General features: G+C 53.7%; 1 protein-coding gene and 1 long non-coding RNA gene across 3 annotated transcripts in view; both read right to left on the bottom strand.

The window, feature by feature from the left end:
- Positions 1 to 5494, bottom strand: part of LOC106726153 — an 8779-nt gene extending 3285 nt beyond the window's left edge. Inside the window, exons 1-2 of the long non-coding RNA XR_001362182.1 lie at positions 5416 to 5494; positions 4253 to 4255 (exon numbers count right to left, since the gene is read on the bottom strand). This is a non-coding gene — a long non-coding RNA (uncharacterized LOC106726153). The remainder of the gene's footprint in view (positions 1 to 4252; positions 4256 to 5415) is intronic.
- The window catches only part of CNIH3 (cornichon family AMPA receptor auxiliary protein 3), a 124837-nt gene that overhangs the window by 14114 nt on the left and 89422 nt on the right, over positions 1 to 21301 (bottom strand). For both annotated transcript variants that reach the window (XM_005866500.2, XM_005866501.2), the window contains exons 2-3: positions 9175 to 9243; positions 7146 to 7193 (exon numbers count right to left, since the gene is read on the bottom strand). In XM_005866500.2, the coding sequence (XP_005866562.1) occupies positions 7146 to 7193; positions 9175 to 9243 (117 nt within the window). The remainder of the gene's footprint in view (positions 1 to 7145; positions 7194 to 9174; positions 9244 to 21301) is intronic.

The raw sequence follows: 21301 nt of genomic DNA, 5'->3' as shown, positions 1-21301 counted from the left end.
GCCGCCCCCCTCCGTGCGAGCTTCCTCGTGCCTTTTATGCACAGTAGAACCCATATCCAATACGCCTTCCTGCCGCCCACACCCCGTCATACCGCAGTGCCTTTTTATACTAATGAGAAGAGAAAGTTATTATGGAAAAGCCAATTACTTCTGTCGGAGCGGCCAGTGACTGGGTGACCTCTCACAGCAAAACTGCCGCGAGCCCATCCATCTTCGTGCTTCGGAGCTCAGCCCGGGACTGTGCTCTGCCCATGAATGTGGGCAGCTGACTGCCTCTTTTGTCCAGTCCGCAGTCTGCGGAGACCGCAGGGGAATTGAGTGATCCTGGTCTTGGTTAGCGACCTGCAGGGACCGGCCCCTCCTGTAGGGGCAAGAAGCTCTCTAGAACAGCGGTTCTCAACCTGTGGGTCGCGACGCCTTGGGGGTTGAACGACCCTTTCACAGGGGTCGCCTAAGACCATCGGAAAACACACATATAATTACATATTGTTTTGTGATTCATCACTATGCTTTCATTATGTTCAATTTGTAACAACGAAATTGGGGGTCACCACAACATGAGGAACTGTATTAAAGGGTCGCGGCATTAGGAAGGTTGAGAACCACTGCTCTAGAAGGTACGGGAAGTCACCGGCTCCAATGGATACGAGTGAATGGAAGCAGCAAGGGACAGAGAGAGACAGCATGGACTCTGGAACCAGACCCAGGAGCTGGGTGACCTTGAGCAAGGTGAAGGCGGGTCGTTTCACCCAACTCACAGGGTTGCTGTGAAGATTTAGTTCCACAGCCATCCCAGGGCCCTCCAAAAACCAGGGCCCCCCCAAACACCTACTAAATCTGAACTAGCCAGGATTTGGGGAGAGGGAGTATTAGTTAGGGTTCTCCAGAGAAACAGAACCAACAGGATGTATGTGTGTATATCGGTATACCTATATCTCTATATCTGTATCTATATCTGTATCTACATCTACATCTATATCTACATAGAGAGAAAGAGAGAGAGACAGAGAGAGATTTATGTTGAGAAATCGGCTCTTGCAATTTGAGCGGTTCAGTAAGTCCAATTCTGCAGGGTGGGCCAATAGTTGAAGCCCAAGATTGTCTGCTGCAGAATTCCTTCTTGCCTGGGGGGTGGGGGTGGAGCATCCGTCTTTGTTCTACTGGGGCCTTCGACTGATTAGGTGAGGCCCACCCACATAGAGAGGGCAATCTGCTTTATTCAAAGTCCCCCAGCGACACCCACACAGCAGCACCTAGAACAGTGATGGTGAACCTTTTGAGCTCGGCGTGTCAGCGTTTTGAAAAACCCTAACTTAACTCTGGTGCTGTGTCACATATAGAAATTTTTTGATATTTGCAACCATAGTAAAACAAAGATTTATATTTTTGATATTTATTTTATATATTTAAATGCCATTTAACAAAGAAAAATCAACCAAAAAAATGAGTTCGCGTGTCACCTCTGACACGCGTGTCATAGGTTCTCCATCACTGCCCTAGAATGATGTCTGACCGCGTGTCTGAGCCCTGGCGCCCAACCAAGTGGACGCAGAAAATTAACCATGACGGAGGACAGGCATTCAGGAATCTGGATTTTTAATCACCTCTCCAGACTCGGGTGTGAGGAGCAGCCAAGTGCGGGGCCCACTCTCAGTGAGGCACCCTGAGGTCACGGACAGTTTCGGGGTTCCTGCCCCCACAGCCATGAGGGCCACCAGACTTCTTCCGGTGCCAGCCCCACATTGAGCTCACGACCAATCTTCCATCCTGTCATGGGTCAATGAGACGCTCCTTCCGCACACAGCTGGGTCACAGCGGGCTGGGAGGCTCCTCAAGCCCAGCTCCTCCTGGCGGCCGCCATGGCGTCGGCAGCTGCCTGCACCCGGGGACTGCCAGCCTCTGTGGCTTGAAGCCCCTCTCCCTTTCCTCTTTTTTTTTAAAATAATATATTTTTATTGTGTCCTTCTTTTTTTTTTTTTTTTTTTTTTTGGTTAATCCTCACCCAAGAATATTTTTCCATTGATTTTTAGGGAGCGTGGAAGAGAGAGGGAAAGATGGAGAGAAACATCGACGTGAGAGAAACACATCAATGGGCTGCCTCCTGCAGGAGGCCCGATCAGCACCTAGGCCAGGGAGGAGCCTGCAACCAAGGTATGTACCCTTGGCCGGAATCGAACCCAGGACCTTTTGGTCCCCAGGGCAACGCTCTATTCACTGAGCCAAGCTGACCAGGACTCCCTTTCCTCTTAAGAATTGCCAGCACATCCACCAACCAGCGAAGTCACCTCACTTCCCTGAGCGTGTCTCCCCCCCTTGGCCACCTCTGAGAAGCACATAGGAAGTGTTTTCAAAATGCAGACAACTGGACCCGCCCTGTCCCCACGCTCTTGGCCCTGTAATACTGTAGTGCTTCCCACTGGGACCCTGGGCTTAGCCATGTGACTCACTTTGGCAGATCGGTCACTGGTAAGTTCGATGGAAACTGGAGCTTGAAAAAGTGTCCAAGCGACAAGCTCCCGGCCGGCATGGCTCAGTGGCTGAGCATCGACCAATGAACCAGGAGGTCACAGTTCAAGTCCGGTCAGGGCACGTGCCCAGGTTGGGGGCTCGATCCCCACTGTGGGGCGTGCAGGAAGCAGCCGATCCATGATTCTCTCTCCTCATTGATGTTTCTCTCTCTCTCTCCCTCTCCCTTCCCCTCTGAAACCAATAAAAAATATACATGTATTTTAAATGTACCCTCCTTCCCTCTGACTAACAAGAAGTTTGCCACAGAAAGTGTCTGGAAATAAATTATACATGAGGCATGGATTCTGAACTAGTTGCAAGTTTCGTTCCAGGATATTTTTACTTTTCTCTAAACATTCCCTCCAGGGGTGAGCTATCCTACCAAGAAGTTCAATGGAATTGGAAAGAGCCGTCCAGGAACCCACGTGGCCCCATCACAGTAAGCCAGGCCCGTTACGGGGTCCCCGAGGCCCTACTGGCTCTTGGCACTTATACCTTCCCTTTAACAGAGCTGAGCAGTATTACCCGAGGGATGGTCCTCACGGAGCTTCTTTCAAAGAGAACCCACAATTCCCCCTATGGGGCTGGTGAATATGTGGGCTCCGGTTAGACCGACTTGCCTTCGGGTCCCAGCTCCACTAACTTATGAGGTATGAGGCCCAGGAATATGCACTTAACCTCCCTCGGCCTTGACTTCCTCATCTGTGAAATGGGGCTACTGCATAGGGTTGTGAGGATTAAAAGAGTTAACACTTTTAAAGGCATATAGTAGCCACTCAAGAAATGCAGGCAGCTACGACCATTGTCACGCGTTAGAAATCCCCCAAGAAACAGAGAATTCCCATCCGGAAAACTCCTGAGTCACGGCTGGTCTCCCTAAGGTGTTCCCAACAGCCGCCTGTGAGTCTATGCGTCTCTCTTTTCACTGCATTTTCTCTCTCCATCAAAGTACGCCGTCCGCTCCAGGGCGGGCGAGAGGAACCGCATTAGCAGATAGAAGCGCTGGGAATCAAGGCGCTCCCTGTGGCAGGGGTTCCGTGATCCACTTCTCCAAGCATCTGAATGTCGGCAGGACAGATACTGAGCTCCAACAGGTTCTGGCAGATGAACCAGGAGGCCTTTACTAGCCTCCTCTTGGGGTCAAGGAAATTGGGACAGGGTTTGAAAGTGTCCCCTTGCACATCTGTAGAGTCGGCAAATGGCTAGCCTCCGGCACAGCATTGTCACGCCGGAAGGGACATCATCCCAAACCATGCAACTAGGTACAGGCTCAGTCTGACTCCACACCATCTCGGACCTGAGGTTCTCGCTGAGTCTAAGTGAGGTGACCGTTCCGGAGCCCCCGAAACACCCAACCCAAAGGTTTGATGACGGCCGCTTAAAAATAAGTTTTTACTCTCACTCCAGTCTCCAGCTTTCACTTATGTTCATTTCCTCTAACCCAGTGGTTCTCAACCTTCCTAATGCCGCGACCCTTTCATACAGTTCCTCATGTTGTGGTGACCCCCAATTTCATTGTTACAAACTGAACATCATTAAAGCATAGTGATTAATCCCAAAACAGTATGTAATTATGTATGTGTTTTCCGATGGTCTTAGGCGACCCTTGTGAAAGGGTCATTGGAGCCCCAGAGGGGTCGCGACCCACAGGTTGAGAACCGCTGCTCTAACCATCCCCTGAGCTTGGCGATGCCACAGGAGGGTCAGTCTCCTCCCCACGAGGACCCTGATTAGGCCCGAAAACAGCCTCTGCTTTCCGAGTGCTTCCTGCCCTCCAGCCCGCACGTGACAGTGACCGCAGAGCCCAGGACAAGCTCGCGGGAAGAGCAGCGCAAGAAGCGAGTGGCTTGGCTCTTGCCAGGAAAACATGAATCAGCAGCACGAGTCGACACAAGGATCCTGCAGCTGAGACGATGACCCGAAGAACGCGTTTTCTGATAACGGCAGAGCTGAGAATGGACCCACTGTGCAAATCCCTTCCCTTCTCTGGGGAGAGCTGAGGAGGTGGTTTAGCAACAGTCAACCGCTGAGCAGCATCACATTCTGGGGAGTTTGGGAGGCGAGTTCTGATGAATTTCTTGGAAGGTACGCTTCCCAGAGGGGGTGATGCTAATGAGGCCCCTCACCCCTTCCCAGCATCCCCCACATGCGCTCACAGCTGGGGATCTGAACCAGAAGCCCCCCGAGGGTGGAAGAGCCGGGAGGGAGGAGGCGCGGGCTTCCTGCCTCGTGACTCTGCTCAAACATCAAACGACACTGACCTCGGAGCCCGGGAGGGGGCGCGAGGGGGGCATGGCCCCAGCCAGGGATGGCCCCAGCCTGCTCCATGCCAAGTGTGAGCTCAGGGACGCTCTAAGGAGCTTTAGGCAGCAGCTAAGGGTCAGGATAGTAATAATAAAACTAACACCTACTACCAGTGGTTCTCAACCTTCTGGCCCTTTAAATCCAGTTCCTCATGTTGTGATCCAACCATAAAATTATTTTCGTTGCTACTTCATAACTGTCATGTTGCTACTGTGATGAATCGACATGTAAATATCTGATATGCAGGATGGTCTTAGGCGACCCCTATGAAAGGGGCCAGACAGTCAGAAACACCAACTTAAAATTACATTCAGAAAGAAATCACGCTCACATGCGTGAAAACGGCCTTGGGGACCCAGGGCACAGAGACAGAGAGGAGAAGAGCTCACAGAGCCAAGTGGCAAAAGGATGGGTGTGCTCACAGCAGGAGGACCGGGGCCCGGAGGATGACGCCACGAGGAAATACAGCTGCAGGCACGTGGCTTGTTGCTGCCTGGAGATGGTGAAGGGATGCTCGCCACACCAGCTCAGCTCCCGACGGGGCCGGAACGCCACAACCTGGGCATGTGTGACCGGGCACAGCTATAAGACCTAAAGTCTTACCCGGCGGGTGTGGCTTTGTGGTTGAGCGTTGACCTATGAACCAGGAGGTCACGGATCAATTCCCCGGTTGGGGCACATGCCCAGGTTGCAGGCTCGATCCCCAGTGTGGGGCGTGCAGGAGGCAGCCGATCAATGATTCTCTCTCATCATTGATGTTTCTCTCTCTCCCTCTCCCGTCCTCTCTCTGAAATCAATTTTTAAAAAAAATTTTTTAAAGACCTAAAGTGTTGACATTAGTGCTTCCTCAACCTTGAACTTTCCTCCCGGCATTTCCCACTACAAGGAACAGCCGTCGCGTTTGCCGGCACAGAAGCCACGGAGGCAGCAGCCTGGGAAGAAGGAGCCTGGGGAAATGAAAAGGGCAAAAAGGCAGAAAAGGGTACTTGCCGCACTGATTCCTGCAGTAAGATGCCTCCGTCTCGTGCTTATAAAAACGTATGCAAACTATATGCAAATTTGCAGATGATAATGCTAATTCTCCCCTAGCCTGCCTATTTCACTATCCTTGCCTTTGACTTTGGAAGGTCCAAGGGTATGGACAGCAGGACCTTGGCAAAGGCAGCCACAGGCCATGGCCTACTGTCTGGCAGGAGTCATGGCCGAGCCATACAGAAGGACGAGCAAGGCTCCGAGGTGATGGGCTCGCAATCAGCTGAGAATCCTGGCGGGTCCACTCAGCTTGGGGGGGGGGGGGGGGTGAAGAGCACGTGGAGTGTGAAAGGCACTTAGAATCAAAGAACCAGGGACCTTGGAGGCGACGGCTGGAGTGGGTCCCAGTGCCCAAGATGCCACCTGAGAAAACCATTTACAGACGCGTGCATTACCCCGAATCCAAATGTAGGGAACTGATTAACTTCTCGATGAAGTCCTCTCTCCCAATAGACATCAGTAGTGAAACACAGAAAAGGGTTCGAACGCTGGCAAACTCTTTCCCTTCGATGGGCGTTGGCCGGGCATCTGCTGTCCCGCCCACCCACACGAGGCTCAAAACCTCTTTTGCGTGGACAGGCAGCTTTCCTAGCGCCTGTAGCCCGTCTGCTCTGGACAGAGGTCAGGGGTGTCCTTTGGCTCAAGGCCAGAGACTCCGCTTATTTTACCTGCAAGTACCTGTTCTCTATACTTTGCTGCAAAATGCACACACACTTTCCTGCCCGGAGAGTGGCAGGCTGGTCGCTCTGGCCTCCCGGCTATGCCACAGAGTGGTGCTCACTGCCAGGCTTGAGCTGCACGCACACACGTGAATTTGCGTGCACACATGTGCCTCCTGCATGTGTGTAGGGCAGCTGTGACCCTCAGCCCCTCCATTCAGGGCAGCTCTCTGAATGCATGGCTCCCCCTTTAATAACACCTCCCCTCCCGCCCCTCCGACTCCCAGTGAGGCTGCCAATCAAACTGCCACGCTGAGTGGCAGGCTGAAACCTCAGAGCAAACCCATCATCCAGTTACAAAGGTCCCTGAGCCCAGCACCAGACAGGAACAAAGGCTGTGCGCCTGCTGTTATTATGAAAAGATAAAGCAGCTCTGAGTCCAACCACAGTCACTTCAATTATCCAGCGCTATCCTGCCACTTGGGTTTGACGGGCACCCTTTTAGTTCGCTCCTCTTGTCTCTGGAGGCGTCCAAAGAACCCATCGCTGGCTCCCCCCCCCCAATCCCCCCGGGGAGACAGGACAGGAGCAGACACCGGCCCCTCCGCTGTGACCGCACCTGACCGTGGCCCTTGCACTGACCTTCCGCAGAAGGAAGCAGATGCGCTCGATGTTCCTCAGCCGTTCCCTCTGTCAGGACGCACAAGAGAGAAAGGAGAGGCGGGTTAGAGCGAGGGAAGCCCCCACAGTGACCTCGGGAGAGGAGGCAGCCCCCGCCCGAGGCCCCGCCTGGCCAGAGGGCGTGCAGCCCCAACCGGTGGCTTTTCCTAACGAGTTTTCCCATCTACCTGGTCACCTGCTCTTAGAAGAACTCCACCAGCAAACAGGGTGGGCTCAGCCTCCCTCTCTCCAGCAGAGGCGTCTGTACTTTTTCTACACAAAGTCTAGCTCACCTCCATGCACCTGTAAGACGGTCAGACTGCTGACCGGCACCACGTGCTCACTGACTGTCCCAAAGCCCGCAGCCCACCCCCCGCCCCCCCCCCCGCCCCCGGCCGGGAGGACTTCCCGCGAGGGTGTCAGAGAGCATATGTGCCTGATTAGTGTCTGAGGAAGGGACATTCTCTGCCCGTTGGCTTTGTCTGTCTAGAGTGACTGTACTTAAAGGAAGTAATCTCCCCCCTAAATGAGACCCCAGCAGCGCGGCATCCCACAGCTTCTGAGAGAAACGCATCACCCCACTCAGCAATCACTTGTAACCCAGGCCCTTCTGTGCTGTTGTCACCGACCAGGAGGTAGCTTTCTCAGGCCACCTGGTCCTGAAATGCCTCTGCAGGGGCCCACAGGCCTGAAGACGAGTTAACGAGGCATCAGAGCGTTTAACAGGAGTCCTGCCAGGGAGTAACATCACTGGAACTGGGAAAACGTGGGTTTTATGGATTGTTTTAAAATCTCAGACAAGCCCGGCGTGGCTCAGTGGTTGAGCGTTGACCTATGAACCAGGAGGTCATGGTTCGATTCCTGGTCAGGGCACATGCCCGGGTTGCCGGCTCGATCCCCAGTGTGGGGCCTGCAGGAGGCAGCCGATCGATGATTCTCTCTCATCATTGATGTTTCTCTCTCTCTCTCCCTCTCCCTTCCTCTCTGAAACCAATAAAAAAGCATTTTAAAAAAAGAGAATGCTGCCAAAAGCCTTCCAGGTTTAGATGGCATCACACTAGCGAATCCTGATGATCTTGCCGACTGAAAAGATCAACAGAGCTATTCAAACAAAAACTCAGCGCTGGGAACCAGGGCCTGAAAGGAGCTTCAACTAACATAGGCCCAGTGAGTGTAGATGGAGCCACACACTTGAATGAGGTGTGTGTGTGTGTGTGTGTGTGTGTGTGTGTGTGTGAGAGAGAGAGAGAGAGAGAGAGAGAGAGAGAGCGATGCTCCATCTCTTGAGTCCAGCAGGGCTGGTCTGGAATGAGTTCGGAAAAGGCTCTGTCCACACACATGTTGGCCCCTGGCTCCAGGACATGGGCTGGCATGACCAGAGAAGCAGGCAGCCAACACCCACCCACTCAACAGAAGTGAGGCCCTTCTCCAGGCCCCGCTCTCATGCCTCTCCCTGCATCCGTCCCAGGGCAGGGCAGCAGGCACGGCCCATGAGCAAGATGAGCGGTGAGACTCTGGGCACAGCACGTGCTGCCCCCGGGCCAGACAACCAGACGTCAGGGGAGTCCCCAGGGGCAGGCGACCTCGAGCCCACAGAGCTGGTCCAGATGAATGCTTCCTGGTGACGGCTACGGGGCTAGGAGCCTGGACATCAACCCACCGTATCAGGGCGGGGCGACCACTAACGATGCTCCTATACCTGCCCAACAGGGGACACCACGGAGCTCCCTCCCGTTCAGCCAGGCCTTGAGGACTCAACGGACACAGCACAGCAGGCATTTCCCACCTGGGCCCCTGCGGCTGCCATACTTGACTTGCAAGAGAAATTAAGACCTCAGCAGGCCCGGAAGAACAAGAAGTCCCCTCAACAGCCTTGAGCCAGGCATGGAGGTCCAGCCAGAGCCGGAAATGTTCTCTACTCGTCCTACGCATCGGAACCTCGCCCTCCTTCCCAGGCCCTGGGTGGCCGGTGGGGGCACTCCCTGCCCCGCCACCAGCACCCTCCACTTACCGCATGCACGGGGTTGCACTGGTCTATGGGGCTCTTAAAATCTGTCCTCAGCTCATCGAAGGCAATGATCTGAAACGAAACACACAGAATCGAGACATTAGTGCCAAGGTGGGTCACTACGATGCGTCCAAAGCTTCCTGGAGATTTGCTTCCAGTAACAGAGGAGGCAGGAGGTGGGTGTCAATGACAGGAGACCTGGTGGAAGTCGGTCGCTGTGGAAGCTGCGACCCCAAAACAGGAGACGGCAGGGATCTCGTTAAAGGGCTCACGGTTGCAACTAGTGAATAAACAAGCCCTGGAAATCTCATCCCCAGTGCAGTGGTTCTAGACAACAAAGCTATTACAGTAACAATGAAGAGAGTCGATCTTAATGGCTGCCAGTGCTAGAACGAATGATAATCATGGGATGGCACAGAGGTGTGAGCGAATGCGACAGTGGCAACCACATTGCAATAAACCCGTGTCACCTTAAATTTACAGTATGCTGCATGTCAGATATGTCTCCATTTTCTAAATCCCCAAAATAAAGTTTTTTTTAAAGCTTTCTGTGTTGTACAAAAGTGATGGTGAGAGGGGGTTGGGGATTGGATACAGGCGCGCAAGGAATGCATGTTCAGCTTCTCTCGTCATTGCAAGAAGCTGTTGATTTCTTTTTTTTTTTTAATATTTCATTGATTTTTTTACAAAGAGGAAGGGAGAGGGATAGAGAGTTAGAAACATCGATGATAGAGAAACATCGATCAACTGCCTCCTGCACACGCCCTACTGGGGATATGCCCGCAACCAAGTACATGCCCTTGACCAGAATCGAACCTGGGACCCTGGAGTCCACTGAGCCAAACTGGTTAGGGCATATTGATTTCTTATTGCTGCTTATTTTGGCAGAGAAGCTACCTGGAAGTAAAATGGACGGAAGCCAGGCAAAGGGGAAGGAAGACACAAGAAGGCAGAGGTGATGGTAAGAGAAACAACCCAATCTCCAGCTGTCCGCAGGCTGGATCCCCAACTCTGGACAGTCAAGGCTTCGCGGCGTGGCCCGTTGGGTCAAGTTCACTCTGGACCGAGACCCGAGACCCCCAGAGAGCGATGGTTCCCCCACTTGTCTGGAGGGGGGGAATGCTGGAGGGGACCTTCTCCAGCTACAGAAGGAGGCACAGCCACAGGAAGAACTAACTAGAGGTGAAGCTCCCCAGCCCGAGCCACCTCGTCCCTGGAAGGGTGACTCGGTGACAGAACAGGTGGTATTTGGCCAGTGGGCTGCGCATAAATTCGTGACTGCACTCCCCAGAGGGGCCAAAGCAATGAAGCCAGCACACCCCAGAACAGCCAGAACATGTCCTTGTTCCAGCAACAAGGGGCTCAGCGTACTAGTAAGTCCCACGTGAGTGAGAGCAACGTACTTCCCTCTACGAAGCAGGTATAATTTTATTTTTAAAATATTTTTATTGATTTCAGAGAGGGAGAGAGAGATAGATACATCAAGGATGAGAGAGAATCATGGATCGGCTGCCTCCTGCACGACCCCAGCTGGGGATCGAGCCCGCAACCCGGGTGTGTACCCTGACCAGGAATGGAACCGTGACCTCCTGGTTCATAGGTCAATGCTCAACCACTGAGCCACGCTGGCCGGGCAAAGCAGGTATAATTTTAAAGCAGCCACGTGTCATCCTGATCTCAATACTCCCGCAGAATTAGGAGAAAATTCTCATATCGCTTATATTCAATAGACATATTTCCCTATCACCCCTTGCTGGGTAATTAGCCGGCCTGTACTTGAGGCCTTTAGGAACAAGAAACTTGTCATTCACTGGCGATGCTCACTCCATTCCCGGCTACCTCTAATTAATCACTGTCCTCCTGTATTGAATTTACATATGACTCCTTGAGGCTTCCCTCCACGGTCTACAACAGGGTCAGCAAACTACAGCCCACAGGCCAAATCCCGCCTGCCACCTATTTTTGTACAGCCTGTGAGCTAAGAATTGTTTTCATACACTTTTTAAATAGCTGGAAAAAATCAAAAGAAGAAGAACATTTTGTGACATGTAAAAAATTACATTCAAATTTCAGCTTCCATAAAGTTTTATTGGCAACACAGACACACTCGTTCTTTTATATGCTGTTCCTGTATACGTTCGTTCGCACTACAGGGGCAAAGTGGAGTCGTTGCTACAGACACCGTCTGACCCGCAAAGCCCAAAATAGTTACTATCTTGCCTTTTACAGAAGAAAAAAAAAATTGCCAATCCTGGTCCAGTCTTTTATTTGCCCTCTAGAGCTGCACTGTCCAATAAGGGGGTCACATTTGGCTATGCAAATTTAAATTTTAATTGGTTAAAGTTCAATTTAAAAGTTGGTTCCCACATTTTAATTGCTCAAACGCCACATCTGTCTAGCAGCTTTCCCTGTGCAACACACACACACACACACACACACACACACACACCAGCAGACAGCAAGCGGGCTTAGGTTTTAATTGCAGCATCTCAGTCATTGCCGGGAACGCAACACAAAAGTGTGGCCCAGGAAAAGCGTTCTATGGGGGAGGCTAGACAAGACAATATGGTGCTGATTTTGAATGCGCTTCCATGAATCTCCCACTAACACATCTCCCCAGCAGGCATGTAACGACTGGAGAACCAGTAGGCGGAGGTCCGCTTCTCCGGCAAAGACCTAGGCCCCAGCTGACCTGAGCTGCTCCCTTAGCGACGGCGCCCTGCAGCTGGGAGGGCCCAGGTGCCCACGGTGACAGTGACAATGATTTGTGAGAATTGAGGGACCTGCCCAGGATTCTCCCTCCTGCCTGGATGCCCACTTTCCTTCTGCACAAAGGTGAGCTGTGCTGAAAAGTCTCCATCCGCCCCTCCAGGCCCCTCTTGCCGCTCCTCCTCCCGCTGTCTCCTGGCCCTCTGGCTTCCCATGTGGTCAGGCCACTAGGAGGCCCCAGCAGACGACGGTAGGAGGTCCCTGACTCCCCTTCTGGCTGGGCTGTGGCTTGGCAGGGTCTCTGCCCCTCCACCTGAGGCCACAGCTCCCGCCAGGATCCCACCACCCTCTGGACAAACACGTGGGAAGCTAAGGACCCCTCCAAGCCAGTGTCTGTGCTGAACACGGGCTCCACACCTTCCCGCTCGCCTTTGCCCAAGGAGCCCAGATCTCAGCCCAGGATGTGGGCAGCCCGGCCCGAGTTCAGGCGGCATCAACAGGGCGCCACCAGACGGCCAAGGAGCCTGCTCCGCCATGGTCATCTCAGGACTTGGGCCCTGACAGATCGCTTCCTAACCTCTTTCTTCCAAGAAGAGTGTTTCTGAGCCTCCAAAACCTGGCGGGAAGAGCGAGCAGCTTGTGAACAGCCTGCCAATTCGCTAAAAGAATTGTTTTGTTGTCGTGGCTGTTGAAACTGAAAGGGTTCTTCCGTCCACTGCCCACCCCGACCGTGTTTTGCCAACACAACAGCCCCCGAGCCCGAGGGCCCCAAATAGAACTACATGCTAGGGCAGCAGGATGGGGGGCCGCTGGCCTGGGTAAGGGAGCAGGGCCAGGCCACTTGGCTCTGGTGCTTATTTGCATATGATTTACATAAATTTACATGTCGTTCCTAAGAGGCCTCCTTCCAAGTATTTAGAATCAAATTGGTGAGTTTGTGCAATTTCTTGGAAATCTATATCCAATTAGTCTCCCTGCTGGTCTGAGTCCAGGGACACTTTAGTCCTGTTAAAAAGTGTGTCAAGCCCGGCCGGCGTGGCTCAGTGGTTGAGCACCGACCTATGAACCAGGAGGTCATGGTTCAATTCCCGGTCAGGGCACATGCCCGGGTGGCAGGCTTGATCCCCAGTGAAATGTCACAGTTTGATTTCAGGTACATGCCTGGGTTACAGGCTCAATACCCAGTAGGTGGCATGCAGGAGGAAGCTGATCAATGATTCTCTCTCTCCCTTCCTCTCTGAAATCAATATATATATATATATACATTTTTTAAAGTGTGTCAAGCTGACCTCTGCTTCTACCATCACAGCTTCTCCTCTGACTCTTACCCTCCTGCTTCCCGCTTAAAAGGGCCTTTGTGGTTACATTGGGTCCACCCAGATAATTCTCCGTCTCAATAGTCTTCATTTAATCGCACCTGCAGAGCCCCTTTTCCTACATAAGGTAACATGGTCACGGGTTCCAGGGACCGTTCTCTGCACTAAACTTCCTCTGTGCCCCCCCTATTCATCCCTCCCTCCCCAAACCCTGGCAACCACTGGTCTTTTTTGTCTCCACACTTCTGCCTTTTCCAGAATGTCACAGAGTTGGAATCATACGGAAGGTAGACTTTTCCCATTGGCTTCCTCCACTTAGCAACATGCATTTAAGGTTCCTTCAAGTCTGTTCGTGGCTTGACAGCTCATTTCTTTTCAGTTCTGCCAGGTTTCTGAGCTTTCCTTTCTCCTAGGGAGTCCGCACCCAGCTCGCTGCTTTGGCTCTTGTCCCAATTTTCATTTTGGGTGAGAACCTCCTGCAGCAGCCTGGGCCACACAGAACCAAGTCCCTGCCTGTCACCGCTCAGCCAACTCCTGCCAACCACTGGTCTCCAGGCCCAGGGAAGGGGGCGGTCAGACATTCCCTAATCAAGGTCCATACTCCATGGACAAGGCAAGCCAACTACTACGAAAGCGTTCTCCCAAATGCATCCTGACCATGTGGACTATCCCATCTTTCTCCTCCTTTCCGTCTGTAGAATGCTTGGGCCCAGATAAATGCCACCTCTCCACGATGCCCTCGTGTGACCCTGATTGGAACCTGCACCCCAGACCTCTGCTGCGTTATGGTAGACTTATTATCTTTGACTTGCAAGATCCTTGAGGACTGGGCCCTTACCTTACTCTTTATATTTCCTGCAAGTCCAAACACAAGTGACCGACAATCGGGCGCTCAATAAGTATGCATAGAATTAAATACAACTGTTTTCCCTAAAGGGCTACCCTGCACATAGCCAAAAATACCCTGTACATTGCCCAGGGCAAGAGATGATCTGATTTATGAATTATACATGGTTCCTGCTTCTTGTTTGCATCTTCCCATTGCTTCCTGCCCATCGGCCTGCTCAGTGCTTATTAATTCTCAGGGAAAGACGGCCAAGAGAAGAGGATACACTCTGACACAGATCCTCCATTTGGGGGTGGGGCGGGAGTGGTAGACATGAACTGGATTTGGGATGTGGTTTTCTTTACACTTTTAAGCGACCACAGATGTAAACACCCGCTGGCCACCACGGCCACAAGGCCACATGCAGCCATAACAGAGCCTTCCAGGCGGCCTGTTGCACGTGTCACAGTGTACCTGGGCCAGGGCCTAAACCTCACCGCCCTCCTGGCTCTGGAGTGCACACTGCGGAACGGAGGCCGCGTCTCACGCATCTTCACAGGCGGCCCGCACGGCACTGACTGCACAGCTGCCGGGAACGCAGACGGCGGCGAGTTCCACTCGGGGTGCAACCAGCACGGGGCCGAGCGGAGGAACGGGGCAACGGGGCCACACCCGTCTCTTTGCCTCCCTCTCACGTCTTTTTGGACTTCCCTTCTAGAGCTGGGTCAGCCACCTTCCGGTACCCGAGCACCCACAGCAGCACCCAGCAGTGACCACTCACCAAACAACGCAAAACCCAAGAAAGTAACCCAGGAGAGAGGAGGAGAGGGAGGAACAATAGAAGCCAGGGAGCGGCCGGGCAGAGGGAGGGAGGGGAGATGTAGGAAGTAAACTACCAGTTTTGGTTTGTTTTTTCTCTTGGTCAGGACCGCATGCCCTTCTGAGTATTTCTGCTCCTTTGAAATAAGCTGCAAAGAGAAAGGGAGTTTCCTACTGTTCGCTGCTCAACATGGTCCCGGTTTCCGCAGCCACACAGAGACCTCGGCCACTGCCCCCCAAGTGAGTGCAGCAGCATCCGAATTTCTCCTGCGCCCCCCTGCCCCCCAGACGCCCAGCCTGCCTAAGCGTCTACTGCTTGAGCAGGTTTCCCGGACTGGCACTGGCCCCCTCTCCTATTTTCCCAGACCTTTGAACTGAAGCCATCCTAGTGGTTGGGGAAACCCTCGGCCCTCTAGTGGCAGTGGGTGAGCATTACCGCTGGGTAGAGAAAAACTGGGTCTCAACTTCAAGACCAGGCTGTTTGGAACAGGCAGGTGTCTGTGGGATAAGGGGCAGTCATCGCTTTAAGCAGCCAGGAGAGACTTCACCAAGAAGGGATGGCCGCGAAGGTACACGGGTGAGGGTGAAGATGCTTTCTGTTCTCCTTGGAACTGGAGGATCTGCTTCCATTCGACAAGCAGGTCATGCCTTACGCCAGGCAGAACGTGAGAACTGCGAGGCCCCTCGGACAACACCCAGTCCAAGCCCACTCTCTCCGATATGCTGTAGTCTGTCTCCATGGCGACCGCTCAGGATGTGAAATTATCTGCGAGAAGCATTTACCGTCTCTTCCACACATCCAGTCGCCGAGCATGTGCTGGGGGCCTGATATGTGTGGGTCCCGGGCTAGGTGCTGGGCAGCAGCTACAACAAGGCAGACCCGTGCCCTGCTCTCAGTCTAAGAGGTCCCAGGTCCCTCAGCCTCTACCACAGTTCAAACAGCCCCCCACACTTTACCAGGGCTGCACCCACTCCCACCTCCCAGCCTAGGAGACACCCTGGTTACCGTGTCTGGTGGTGGCTCTCTCCCGGGGTGCCCTGAGCCTCCAGACCACGGGGAAACGGCTGCCTGGCCTTCATGAACACCGGCCTTCCCTTCATTCCCAAACCTTCCACAGTCCCACCTGGGTCGCTCCAGTCCAGCTGACTGGCCTGCAGGAGCCAAAGCAGGACCAGTGTGGTTACACTTCACCACTTACTGCATTTCTTCCACTTTCCTTGAGTGCAGATGGGCCTCTACGTTGATGTGGCTGGAACCGGCATCCAAAACGTACAATGTCCAGTGTCCACACAGGGTGCTCTGTGGACACAGCAGCCACCACACGGGAGCGGAGCTGCTCATTCTATATCAAGCATGTCAAACTCGCGGCCCGTGGGCTGCATGCGGCCCACAAGGAATATTTTTGCGGTCCAGCCAATATAACAGTATGTAAGAAACATTTTAATAAAAATTTCGTAATTTAATTTTTACAATATCCCTTTATACATAATTATTAAGAACAAACTAAAACGTTGGCTAATGACTGATTACTATAATCGTGTTGCATTCGTTTCGCTTATGCACCTTACACGCAGGCGCACCATTTCTCTCCGCTAATACTAGCAGCGAATATTTCAGCAGCCGATGGCCACGTCATTAGCCTTGGACTGACTTGTTTGGTGGGCACAACAGGAAATATTTTGCTTTCTTTCGGAGAACAAGAAAAATAGGTTTATTTGCACTACGCTTATTAATTTGTGCAATTATTCAGTGTCTGGTAAGTTAATGTTCAAGAAAAAACATTCATTTTTATTTAAATGTTCTATTATTTTATGTTAACGATGACTCATTTATATCAGCCCCTGTATTCAGCATGTCTATATCAAGCATGTCAAACTCGCGGCCCGCGGGCTACATGCGGCCCACAAGGAATATTTTTGCGGCCCAGCCAATACAACAGTATGTAAGAAACATTTTAATAAGAATTTTGTAATTTAATTTTTACAATATCTATTGAAATAAACCTACGTTTCTATGAAAATGGAAGCTGCTGTTTTTTTGCGACACAGACACTTAAACCTTGTTTACGTGGCCCGTGTCAGCCTTTGAGTTTGACATGCTTGCTCTACGTGTTTTCTCCGGGAGCCTGGTGTCTCCTCGGGGCAGGCCTCCTTCCGCTCCTCCCTACAGTCCCAGGATCCTTGATAGACAGGGAGAGTGTGGAACTGGTTGGTGCACTTGAGGACAGGAAAATAAGAGCTAAAACCAAAGTGCATCCTCTCCCAACGCCTGCCTACAGCCACCAACAAGAGGTCAGAGGCCCTCAGAGGTGTCTGAGCCACAGAGCACGGCTGGTGGACACAGTAGAGGTCGGGGACCCTTCGGAGCCTCAGAGCAAGGCCGTCTCTGGACGGTGGTGTTCAGCTGCATTAACAAGCGTCCCTTCCGAGTCCCAAGTTCCCCTGCCTGATGCCCAGCCTCTCACGTCCCAGGGCCGGGCTCTCTCTCCCAAGGTGGAAGACCTACCCACCGCTCAGCTTCCTCTCATCAGAGACCCTCTGCTACCTGTGTCGTTCTAGGACTGTAAGAAATCAGAAATGCCAATCATTCTCTTTTTTAGTATGTTTTTTTCCCCCATTGATTTCAGAGAGAGGATGGGAAAGGGAGCAAGAGACAGAAACATCAATGAGGAGAGAGAATCATTGATCAGCTGCCTCCTGCGTGCCCCACACTGGGGATCAAGCCTGCAACCCGGGCACGTGCCCTGACCGGGAATCGACACTCAACCACTGAGCCCCGCTGGCCGGGCAATCATTCTCTTTTAAGAAACAGTCTATGCCCTAACCGGTTTGGCTCAGTGGATAGAGCGTGGGCCTGTGGACTCAAGGGTCCCAGGTTCGATTCCGGTCAAGGGCATGTACCTTGGTTGCGGGCACATCCCCAGTAGGGGGTGTGCAGGAGGCAGCTGATCGATGTTTCTCTCTCATCGATGTTTCTAATTCTCTATCCCTCTCCCCTCCTCTCTGTAAAAAATCAATAAAGTATATTTTTAAAAAAAGAAAGAAACCGTCTACCTACAGAGCACAGGACGCTGAAACAGCTCCCCGGAACGTGTGGCTCAGCAGAGAGGTGGGGGGCTAGTGCTGCTCCCGCTGCCCCAACTCCCAGCACAGGGGCCGGGGTCCTGTCACTTCTCCAGCCTCTTCCCGCTCTGGGCACAGACACTAATGAGCAGAGAATGGATGGGAGAGGCAGCGGGGAGGCTGAGGGTGAATAAATTATTCAGACGCTCACAGGAACAAAACGCTGCGAGAGTCTGAATCACACGTGGCTTCCCCCAGCGAACTTGACACCAGCATCCTTTGCAAAGAAAGGGCTTTGCTAAGCCGCGCCCCGCAACCGCCTCTGGGGCACCTGCTGCTTCAGGACTCCGAGCAGCGGGCGCACAGGAAGCGGGGCCTGCCTTCAGCAGAAGCGCCGACAGGCCTCAGCTGTCCCTGCGCCCACCTCCTGGGCTGAGGCTGCCAAGGGACAGAGGGCACACACACACAGTGCCACACGGCAGCTGGGGGGTGGGGGTGGGGGTCTCAGCATGCTCCCCCACAACAATAAAGAGGGGAAGACACGGAGGGTCCAAGACAGGCAGCAGGAAGTGCTCCCATTCAGCCCGTCCCTCTCCCACTCAAGCCAGGGGAGCCGTCAAGGTCGGGGTCGAGTTGATTTCCTGGTACATCACGTCCCTCAAGCCACAGAACCTATGGATGACGTTAGCGAGGACTTGCTCTCTGAATCCTTCGCCTGCACAGCGATGGAGACCAAGGAGATGCGCCTTTATTCTGCACGTCGGCTGCTCTGAGACACGGCCGGCTGCCTGATGACACTCCCGGGCCCGAGGAAGAGCACTGCTCTGGGGATCCAGAGCCCCAGGTTCCGCACACCGCCAGCTGCGGGCAGGGCGCCGTGTGTCAACACACAGCAACACGCATGCTCCCCGGCAACACTGCCTGAGCCCTGGACCCAAACCCTTTCCTGGATTGGGATTTGGTTTGTCTTATCAATTTTCTTTCTTGAATAAAATGTTCCTTGCCCTGGCTGGTTTGGCTCAGGGGATAGAGCATTGGCCTGCGGACTGAAGGGTCCCGGATTCAATCCTGATCAAGGATGGTGTTTCTCTCACATCGATGTTTCTCTCTGTCTTCCCCTCTCTCTTCCATTCTCTCTAAAAATCAATGGGAAAATATCCGGGGGGGAAGATTTTTTAAAAATGTTCCTGGGTGTTTTAATAGGAGAAAGGAAAAGCTGAAACCCTGAGGGAGGGCAGATGGAGAAGGAGGAGCTCCCGGCCACCGAAGTGTGTGGCGCTGCTGGGGGCTGCTCTCTGCGGCCGACGTCTGTCCCTGTCCTGGGCCCAGCACTTGCCTGGCCTCCCCGTGGCTCAGTGCGGCCGACAGCTCGGGAACACCATGCTGCCCCGGCGTCATTTCTCCCGGGGCTTTAACGATGCTGCCACGTCCAACCTCATCCTGCTCCTTCGTGACCACCCTGGGAGGGCGGGAGCTGGTTTTAACGGAGGCGCCAGCACACAGCGCGGTTCGGAGCCACAACATCGCCTCTCCCCAGGGACACGAGACAGATGCTGCCTCCCATTTGCAGAGCAAAAGACTCTCCCTGTGCGGCGGCGGGAGCTGCCAGCTCCACTAATGGGAAGGGAGGCTCCTGGCGGGAACGTGGAGGGCGACACTGCGTGGACCTGCACGGCGCAGGGATGGAAACGAGCACATCCGCCGGCAGAGTCTAGGTGTGGGGCGATGGGGGGTCCTCGGGAAGAGGGGGGGCCTGGGGGGAGGGGCTGAGTCGGCTTGTCCAAGAGGAAAAGGAAGAGCTGGGCTTCATTTCACCATTCATGCCTCCTTGGAATTTGGGGCCGAACATGCTGGGAGACACCCAACTGGCCAGACGCCGGTTTCCGATTCTTGAGTCACTCGGCTGCTGCTCCTTTCGTGGGCTTTGCTGCATCCACGCCAAGCCCGCGTCCGCGTGTCTCCGTCAGGGCTGTGGGCGCGGAGGGCGAGCCATGTGCCAGGGGAGCGCGTCGCGTTATCTTCATGATGAGCAGGCGGAGACCTGGCTCAGGGGCGGTAGGCAGCCTTCGCGCTAATGGACAACATTCGGGGCCACACCTCCTGGCTGGGGGATGGGGGGGGGCAGCGGCTCCCCATCAAGCTGAGAAAGAAAATCCATCAGACCCTCTTCTGCAGCTCATGTGGGAGCACACATCGCAGGGTCTGGGCACACGAAGGGAACCTGGACGCAGGTGAGGTGACGGGTAGACCGAAGAGGCGGGCAGTGAAGGACCCCCGCTTCCTGCCCTGGCGTGGCTTCCTCTGGGGAGTTACCGCTCCCCCTCTGAGTGCAGTCCGGTGGGAGGGCACACCCAGGTGCCTGTCCTTTGGGGGGGGCGGGTGGAGAGGCCAAAAGGATGCCTGGCGATCCCTGTCATTCCCCTCGCTCAGTCCAGCCAGCGGGCCAGCAACCCACACTCAGCCTGGACGGCTCCCCAGCCTCCTAGATCAGTGATGGCGAACCTATGACACTCATGTCAGAGGTGACACGCGAACTCATTTTTTTGGTTGATTTTTCTTTGTTCAATAGCATTTAAATATATAAAATAAATATCAAAAATATAAGTCTTTGTTTTACTATGGTTGCAAAGATGAAAAAATTTCTATATGTGACACGGCACCAGAGTTAAGTTAGGGTTTTTCAAAATGCTGACACGCCGAGCTCAAAAGGTTCGCCATCACTGTCCTAGGGGCAGGTCAAGGACAAAAGAGAGAGGGGGGCGGTGATCTGAACCCAGCTGCTCAGTGCCACGGCTCTAGGGGCCTCCTGCCCCTTCACCATGACTCCTTTTGTGGAGGAAGGTGGCCGGCACTGATTTCTAAGGACCTTCCTTGGCACTTCCGTACCCTGATATCTGACAGCGAAGGCCCAGGAAGGCCATCGGAAAAGAGAAACCCTGACAGGAGAACAGGAGAAGAACGAGGGGCACGGAGCAAGCAGCGGAGAAGCCACGGGATTCTGGGCTGGGCGGGAGCTGAGACCACCCTGTTCGGCTCCTTCATTGTGCACACGCCCAGCAACCACAGGCCGGGGAGACGCACAGACCCGCCCGCATTCACCGCTGGGGAGCGCCTCGTGGCAGCAGCCCCATTAGCTGCGGGCCCCTTTCGAGGGCAAGACTCGTTCTCAGACTGTCAGCCAAGGAGAGACAAGGATGTCAAGGCCGGACGCGCCTCCCACCAGTCAGTTCTCTTAGTGTCTGTTGTTGCTCTGCGGGCCTCCACGCAGGCCCCTCACCAGAACCTCCACGGAAAGGGATCCCGGGATACTCCGGGGCCCGGCCACGACAAGGTGACTCTCAGCCCCGCGGCATCTGGTTCCCACCCCCCCAACCCAGTCAGGACCCCGCCCGCTGCC

Source organism: Myotis brandtii, unplaced genomic scaffold, assembly GCF_000412655.1.
Source record: "Myotis brandtii unplaced genomic scaffold, ASM41265v1 scaffold231, whole genome shotgun sequence".
NCBI lineage: Eukaryota > Metazoa > Chordata > Mammalia > Chiroptera > Vespertilionidae > Myotis > Myotis brandtii.
The sequence above is the reverse complement of the archived record's forward strand: the minus strand, read 5'-3'. Positions and strand labels throughout refer to the sequence as shown.